General features: G+C 42.5%; 1 protein-coding gene across 1 annotated transcript in view; it reads left to right on the top strand.

Annotated features, from left to right (window-relative positions):
* Window positions 1-351: 351 nt before the first annotated feature.
* The window catches only part of LOC114564145 (formin-like protein 7), a 12799-nt gene continuing 4318 nt past the window's right edge, over window positions 352-8832 (top strand). The window contains exons 1-5 of the mRNA XM_028591349.1: window positions 352-468; window positions 778-926; window positions 2444-2579; window positions 3935-4248; window positions 5497-7596. Coding sequence (XP_028447150.1) covers window positions 460-468; window positions 778-926; window positions 2444-2579; window positions 3935-4248; window positions 5497-7596 — 2708 coding nt within the window. The 5' untranslated portion in view covers window positions 352-459. The remainder of the gene's footprint in view (window positions 469-777; window positions 927-2443; window positions 2580-3934; window positions 4249-5496; window positions 7597-8832) is intronic.

Raw genomic sequence — 8832 nt, forward strand, 5'->3', positions numbered from 1 at the left:
GCCCAGAGAATTTGGCCCCCCCATGAGAGAGAGAGAGAGACATCATGGCTTTCAAACGAGCAAAGTGGCAGTTGGTCAAGGCCACACACAGTTACTGAAAGATGGCGCAGGATTTTCTTCTAATAGTTTGGGGATTTTTGAGGACACATATTTAAGACATGAAAAGACATTAAAAGAAAGGGCATTTTGCATAATATGTGACCCTTAACGAGTGTTTAAACGTACGCCGATATATCACAGCTGGAAAGCCTCAAACCGCAGCAGGACGCTGGAGAGAAACCGAAGAAGGAAGAGACAGAGACAGAGGAGAAAGAGAAGAAGGAAGAGACAGAGACAGAGGAGAAAGAGAAGAAGGAAGAGACAGAGACAGAGGAGAAAGAGAGAGACGAGAGAGAGACAGAGAAGAAGAAAGAGAAAGAGGAGCAGACCGATAACCGCAGCACACAGGAGGCGGCTGACATGGTAAAAGTAATTTAAACCTTTTATTAAACATATAATTTACACTTTTTGAAGAACTGACCTGAATAAAAAACACATATAAGCTGTACACAATGTTTTGTGTGTGTGTCTCTGTGTGTGTCTGTGTGTATGTGTGTCTGTCTGCCTGTGTGTGCCTGTGTGTGTCTGTGTGTGTGTGTGTGTGTGTGTGTGTGTGTGTGTGTGTGTGTGCCCGTGTGTGTGTGTGTGTGTAAACATAAGCTGTATTTTAATGATATTTTCAGGCTACAATGAAATATTTAAGATTTTGAATCATCTGAATCTGTCTCGTGCATCCAGAACGAGCTGAAAGAGACAGGCCACACCCCCGAGCTGACCGGCGAGCATGATGGGAAGGAGGTTCCCGTGAAGAGGCAGACCGCGGCCAATAGGAAGCCTCCGTTACAGAAGAGCCGCAGCCAGGACACGGACAGACAGACTGAGAGCAGGTAAACACTGAATGGAGCATGGCGCTAAGTGAAAAAGTCGGAGGATCACAAAAAAGCTTTTACAATTCATCCTGAAGGGACCATGAATGTCTGAAACACATTTCATCCAGGGATGCACCCAATCCAGGATTGGGCTTCTGATTGGGCTGAATATTGGGCTTTTTGGCTGCTGTCTGTAGATTCCTTCATGCACAACTCGTATTCTTTTGGATGTTTCATACCAAATGTTGTAACAGCGGCCATGTTGTGTATAGTTTAGGGTCCTCGCCACCACCAGACCAATCAGCATTGAACAGATTGAACATGTAGCTGGACTTGAATGGCCTTTCTTTGACTGAAAGTACTGCCAAACAACTTTCTCTGCTCACCAGTTCCATGTCCACTTTCTCACAGCCTGCTGCATTGAACACTCCACCTACGTAAACACCTTCCCTCACCAGATCCATGTCCACTTTCTCACAGCCTACTGCATTGAACGCTCCACCTACATAAACACCTTCCCTCACCAGATCCATGTCCACTTTCTCACAGCCTGCTGCACTGAACGTTCCACCTACGTAAACACCTTCCCTCACCAGATCCATGTCCACTTTCTCACAGCCTGCTGCATTGAACCCTCCACCTACGTAAACACCTTCCCTCACCAGATCCATGTCCACTTTCTCACAACCTACTGCATTGAACGCTCCACCTACGTAAACACCTTCCCTCACCAGATCCATGTCCACTTTCTCACAACCTGCTGCATTGAACGCTCCACCTACGTAAACACCTTCCCTCACCAGATCCATGTCCACTTTCTCACAACCTGCTGCATTGAACGCTCCACTTACGTAAACACCTTCCCTCACCAGATCCATGTCCACTTTCTCACAGTCTGCTGCATTTAACGCTCCACCTACGTAAACACCTTCCCGTAATAAACGGCGACGTCACTACGGTGACCAGCGTAGCGTGCCGAGTGCAAGCGTAGGGTTTGGTTCAGTGGGGAAAAAATCAAAGGTTCAGCAGAAACCAGAACCTCATCAAAAAGCCCAATATTCAGCTGAATCAGAAGCCCAATCCTGGATTCAGTGAATCCTTGGTCTTTAGCTGCACAACTGGCGATATATATTAGGGCTGTGTTCGATTGAAGAAATTCTTAGTTGACTAACACTCATTCAACCGTATCGACTAATCAATTAGTTGATTTAATCGACAGATCTGTAAATCTGAGTTTCTCCGCAAAGAGTCATGCAAAAGAACCACTTTATTCTTGTGTTTACCAGAGATGTGCTCGTACATTTCTTGGAAATAAGTCATTCAGCATGAAAAAGCATCAAACATGACTAATGGACTAAAGAGATCTAAGTCAACTAAGACCAAAACGACAGATTAGTCGACTTTATATATATATATATATATATATATATATATATATATATATATATATATAGTTCCTTGTGTCCTCTCTCCTTTAGACAACAATTGCACAGCCAGAGGTTCACCTCCTCCTACTGCTCCCCCCACTCCCTCAGCCTCTCCTGCTCCCCAGTGGAGGCCAACCGAAGGGTCCACGCCATACACAGCCAATTAAAGCCTCAGGCCACGCCCCCTCCCTCTGTGATTGGCCCAACATTCTCGGACATCCAGAGGGAATTTCAGAGAAAGATGGTGCAAGTTCATTTATGCAGTGTGTGTGTGTGTGTGTGTGTGTGTGTGTGTGTGTGTGTGTGTGTGTGTGTGTGTGTGTGTGTGTGTGTGTGTGTGTGTGTGTTGGGAGAGGTAAGGAGTTTGATTGCATAGTTTTGTTAGTGTGGGGTGGGGGGTTGGTTTTAGTAAGGGGGAACAATTGAGCACATGATAGTTTTAATTGTAAATTAGGTTTGACTGTGGTTGTAAAATTGCATATTTTAATGTTTTGTATTTCACTTGCATGGAATTGTTATTGTGTTACTGACCTGCCGAGGGACTACAGGCGGAAAATTTGTGCTACAACCTGGCTCAATGAATCTCTCCTTGTTTCTTGTACAAGGTTAATGTTAATTTGTGCATCGTCTCTGTTTAAATAAAATTAATCTGAAGTGGTCCCCTGTTTCCGCGGATCAAACATGACACCGCTTCAGGTTAACCATTTAATAGTTAATTTCATGTGGGGTCCCCCAGGGGTCAATTTTAGATCCTCTTCTATTCTCCATTTACATGCTGCTTTCAGGCCGCATTTTAACCCTCCCGCTGACCTGCAACTTTGGGCTTTTCTGGGTCGAAATTTCAACATTTTGTTGTTCTTTTTCTACACTTTTGACGTTTTTGTCAATTTTATTCACATTTTTTAGTCACTTTTTTCAATTTTATTTTTCACATTTTTTGGCGTTTTTTTAATTATGTTTTTGTCAATATCTTAACATGTTTTTTGGCGTTTTTTCTTATTCTTTTGTCACTGTTTTGTCACCTTTGGCAATGGTTTTTTGGTCACTTTTTTGGCCACTGGAATAAAAAAAAACAGAGCCAAACAAAGAATTTTGTTCTTTAATTACCTTTTTTTGTCACTTTTGTTTTTCTAATTATGTTTTGATACATTTTTTAACTCGCTTTTTCTTCAGTTTTTTTTCTTCAGTCTTTTCACATTTTTGTCACCTTTGGCAATGTTTTTTTGTCGATTTTTTTGAATTTTTTCCTGCGTTTTGGTAGCTTTTTCCATAATTTTTTCACTTTTTTTCAACATTCTTTTGTCATAGTTCTGATATAGAAAGTTTTTGTAAACGGGTCAAATTTGACCCGAGGACAACAGGAGAGTTAAAAAACAGTAAGTTTCATAAAAGTTTCACAAAAATGTATTCAAAGATGTATCGCGGTTCTCTTACGTAAGTTAAGTTACGTAACATACTTATTTAAACCCAAACCATTATCTTTTCCTAAACCTAATCAACAACTTGTTTCCATGGTGCCTGCGCATTCAGAGGCTCGTGGTTATTTCATGTATTACATGTGACATCTACCACCCCAAAGTTTGATCCTTTTTTACCCAGGATGCATCAGCAGGAGGCCTGTTGGAGGCAGAGCTCCAGCAGCATGAAGTGATGACAGAGGATTCTCTCTCCAATGACGAATACGATTGTGCGTCACCTGACGACATTTCGCTGCCGCCGCTGGCCGAGACACCAGAGTCCTACTGGGTTCAATCAGACGTTGAGGAGGGCTTCTGTTTCAGTTCCCACAGCATCCACATCAACCAGTACAGCCAACAGTCTGAGCATAGTGGTTCTGGTGCAGCCCGTCAACAGAGAGAGTCCAGTCTGACCGAAAGTTGTCCAACTCCTCCACCCAATTACAGCAGCACCAGGTGTGTATGAGGACACATCTCAGAAACAGAACTAGATTCATCTGTATGATTCTGGGCACATTTCAGTCGTTACTCAAGTATATCAGTATTCAGTTCAGTTTTACAGCGTCTTAAAAGGTGCATTCAGTTTAGTTTTAGAGCATCTTAAAAGGACCTGAAAAGTATTAAGGTTCGATACCTGGCCCTACTAAAGGATAATCTAATCAAGTTCAAGTTTCTTTATTTGTCACATGCATAGTCATACACTTACAACAAGCAGTGAAATTAATTCCTGACTCCACTCCAACTGTGCTATCACATAACTAATAGCATAATAAGTTAAGTTATAAAATAAAAGTTAAGTTTAAAATGAATGAATAAATAAAAAGCTAGAGATAAAAGATATACCACCCATATATATACCATATACCATATAATAAATCCTGTACTACTAAGGGGCTCAGTAAAGTCCAGTGCTTAAAGTGCAAAGTGCAAAATGCAGTTTATGAGGGAGGTGCATGTCATGTTTGATTCAGGAGCCTGACAGCTTGTGGCTAAAAACTCCTCCTGAGTCTTTCTGTATTAGCCATGATGCTCCTGATGCTTAATGTAGGGCTGCAACTAATGATTATTTTAATCATAGGCGTAATTTACAGGGGGGATGGGGGGTGGTAACAACCCCACCCAAAAAAAAAAATTATAATTTCCTTTTCTTAAATAAAGACATAACTTGATGCAAAAAAAAAGCACAAATTGTAGCAGAAAAATTCCCCTGAATGCAGAAAATTAAGTGTTTGATGATTAGAATTTCAGAAGAAACTAGAACATACGTATTCACGTCGATCTGCAACTTTGTGTTTTTCTTGGTCGAAATTTCAACATTTAGTTGTTGTTTTGTCTACACTTGTCAACTGTCAACGTTTTTGTCAATTTTATTCAAATTTTTTTGTCACTTTTTTAATGATGTTTTTGTCAATTTTTTAACAAGTTTTTGTCACCTTTGGCAATGTTTTTTTTGTCACTTTTTCAAATTTTCTTGGTCACTTTTTTCAGCGTTTAAAAAATTAAATGTTTTTGTCGATTTTCTTCCTGTGTTTTTGTAGTTTTTTCCAACATTTGTCATTTTTTTCAACGTTCTTTTGTCATAGTTCTGATATAGAAAGTTTTTGTAAAAGGGTAGAATTTGACCCGAGGACAACAGGAGGGATAAGAAGCTAGAATCTTGTCATTAGTTTCTTGGTTTGAGTTTGTTCCTGTTGTGTCTTACAGGTTCAGATCAGAGTCCAGTTCATTTGTCCAGAGTCCTCTGACAGTTCCTCCTCCAGGACTGCTCACCAGCACTCTGTCCAACATCCTGATAACCGGAAAGACCAGCACAGCCAACATCTCCCAAAGAGCTGACCTCTCCCTGGGCGCCACTGAACCGAAAGTCCCATCTGAATCCAACCAAGTCCACAAAAGGAACACTCCAGACAATTGTGTCCCTGATAAGAGGAGCCTTTCACCAACTGACCCCTTATTAAAGGAACACAAAAGTCTAAACAACCATCATCAGAGGAGTCCAGGTACCCTGGTTAAGATCACCAAAAATGTTGCATCCAAAGATGAGACCATGCCACAGACAGAACCCATTTCCATGGTTGCAGAGCTCAATCCCAGAACCACCTCCCAACTCTTCCAGGCCAATGGCTCAGACCATGATCTCCACAATGACAAGACCCCTCCACAAGACCAGAGATTCCTCAAATGCAGCACTATTTGTCCTCTAAACAGAACTTCCATTTGTCAAAACAATCCACAATCCTCCTCTGACTCTAAGAAAGACCTCCATTTGGACATAAACTTCTCCAAAACTAAGAAGGAAACATCCCTAGTCTCCAAACCTCAGAGGGGCGGTCTCACTAACACCAGCACCAGCACAATTACCCAGCAGAACACTGACTTCCAATCCTCCCCTTCAGACATTCTTCACACCTTGGCACAGGCAAGCAGCAGCATCAGTTCACACCAGAGTGAGACCTTGCCAAAGATCGATCCGGTCCAACAGGCTGGAGGGTTTGCTCAGAGCCCCAACCTCAAAGACAGGATCCAAGACACTGGGCTCCTCAGATCTTGTGCAACTTGCCTCCAAACAACAACAGCCCTCCCTCAAGAAGGCAATATTTCCCAGCCCTATCCAGCTTCTAGGAGAGGTCTTAATCAGGATGTACCTTTCTTCCAAATCAGCAAAGAAACACCCTCAGTCTCCATCAGCCAAAGCAGCAACCTGACCACTACTGTCAAACAAACTGTGACACAGGCAAGCAGCAGCCTCAGTTCACCCCAAGAAAGTCTGTTATCTCAGAGTGAGACCTTGTCACAGATTGATCCATTCGCACTGGCCAAAGGATTTGCTCAGAGTCCCGGCCTCAAAAACAAGACCAGTGGCACTGGGGACCTCAAATCCTGTTCAACTTGCCTCCAAACAGCCACCACCCTCCCTCAAGATGGACATCTTTCACAGTCTAACCAAGGTTCCACGAGAGGCCTTGATCGGGATGTACTTTCTTTTCTAACCAGCAAAGTTACATCATCATTCTCCATCCCCCAAAGCAGCAGCCAAACCACAGCCACTACTGTCAAACAAACCAAGCACTGCCAGTCCACCTCTCCAGATACTCATCACACCTTGGCACAGGCTAGCGATTCACCCCAAGAAAGTTGGTTATCCCAGAGCGAGTCCTTGCCAAAGATCAATCTCGTCACCCAGGACAGAGGGTTTGCTCAGAGCCCCGGCCTCAAAGACAGTATCAGAGACACTTGGCCCCTTCCTCCAGAGCCAAACGACATCAGCAACATCAGTCTATCTAGCAGTACCATTACCAAGAGTAATAGAGTCAGCAGCAAGCAGAACCACCAGACAGTCTACTCCCTCCACGAGTCCTTGATCTCTACCTGTACCCAGCAGTGTGTGCATGACCCTGGCATGACCCTGGGTAGTCCTGCCAAGCCCACTCCTCCTCCTCCTCCTCCTCCTCCTCCTCATCCCAAACCACAGACCCAAGCTTTGGCTCAGCAGGCTAATCCGCATGTCACCCCCTTTTCCTCTCCACATCATCTACTAACTCCAGAGCAAGACCCAAACATTTGTCAGCCCATGGCCATCTGTGAGGAGATCAGGCTTACTCCTCAGATCCAAGGGCCTCCCCTTCCTGCTCCTCATCCTGCTCCTCTTCCCCAGGCCCAGGCAGAGTCTCTTCCCCAGGGAAAAGCCTCTAAACCTGACCCTCCCTGCTTCACCAGGCCCCTGTCTAGAGCTACTGTCATGGAGGGCTCTCCAGTGACGCTAGAGGTGGAGGTGACGGGACACCCAGAGCCCACGCTCACCTGGTGGGTAGCATATAACCAGCTACACAATAACACACAAGCTTTGTGAGATTATTAACTACACAGCTCAGCTTAAGGCTCCCTTCACACCTGCTTTAACATGTGCTTGATGTTGGGTTCTTACACATTTTTTTTTGTGCCTTAAACAGTCTTAGAAAACTGTTTTTAAAACAAATTAGCTAGCAGGTACTAACTAATGGTAGCTTACTTGCCAAGGACAATTAGTATTCCAGTACCAAGTGGTTTTACTTCATTTGTTTTTGGCTCCAAATCTCTCGCCATGTGTCAAACTAGCTAATTCAAAATGTTAAAAATACCCCAAATTCGTCTGTGTCTGACTGACACATGTACGACATCACTTATGTCGAGACATCACCATTAGTTATGAATTTAAATGTAGTTTGGAGATGAAGTGACATTTAAATGTGCAGCCCTGTCCCCCATAAAATTACATTCCTATACAGCGAAACTGCATTCTTAATTACGGAAATTAATTTTTCAGTAACTGCTGCGCGTTGTGAAATGGCCGTTGTTTTAAACTTGGTCAACGCTGTGAATTGAAACAAAGCTAATTGGTAAAGTTTGGGTTAAAATTTGTATTTTTAAGTTATGTACGTAAGTTGAGTTAAGGACGTAAGTAAACACTTGTAACATGAATTATTTTCCAGTTAGAGGTGAAACATTAACAAATTGAAGCCTACATGCCAACATTCTTGTACTTTAATCAAGTATTGCCCTTTTTTCACTGTATACTGGCCTCTGAAAAGACAGTATGATGTATTGTAGTGAGTATACTGTACTGTATACAGTGTTGTGAAAGTTCACTTTTTATATGAACTAGTTCAAAGTTCAGTTCACAAATTTTAAAATGAACTAGTTCAGTTCATACTTCAAAATGTTGAACTAAGTTCACAGTTCCAAAAATGACCTTATTTCATGGCTCTTTTTTTCCATATGTTGCAGCAAGCTATTATTTTTCTAAATTATTGCCACAGCCCAAATATAGAACCACAGACAGCAATTATTTTATCAGTTTTAATACTGAAACTATGCGTCAGATTTCATGTTCATATCCAATCAGTTCAACGTGCCGTTTCAGGTTTGCTGTGGATGTGACAGAAGTGCAGATTTTCTTTTTTGAAAGCCGGCGGGCAAAGTTTGCCAGAAATGTCAGATTTTTCCATCCTCACCGACCTCGTCATAAAACTGGTTTAAATGATCATACGAAGCCTCCACGCT

Source organism: Perca flavescens, chromosome 11 (assembly GCF_004354835.1).
Source record: "Perca flavescens isolate YP-PL-M2 chromosome 11, PFLA_1.0, whole genome shotgun sequence".
NCBI classification, from domain to species: Eukaryota; Metazoa; Chordata; class Actinopteri; order Perciformes; family Percidae; genus Perca; species Perca flavescens.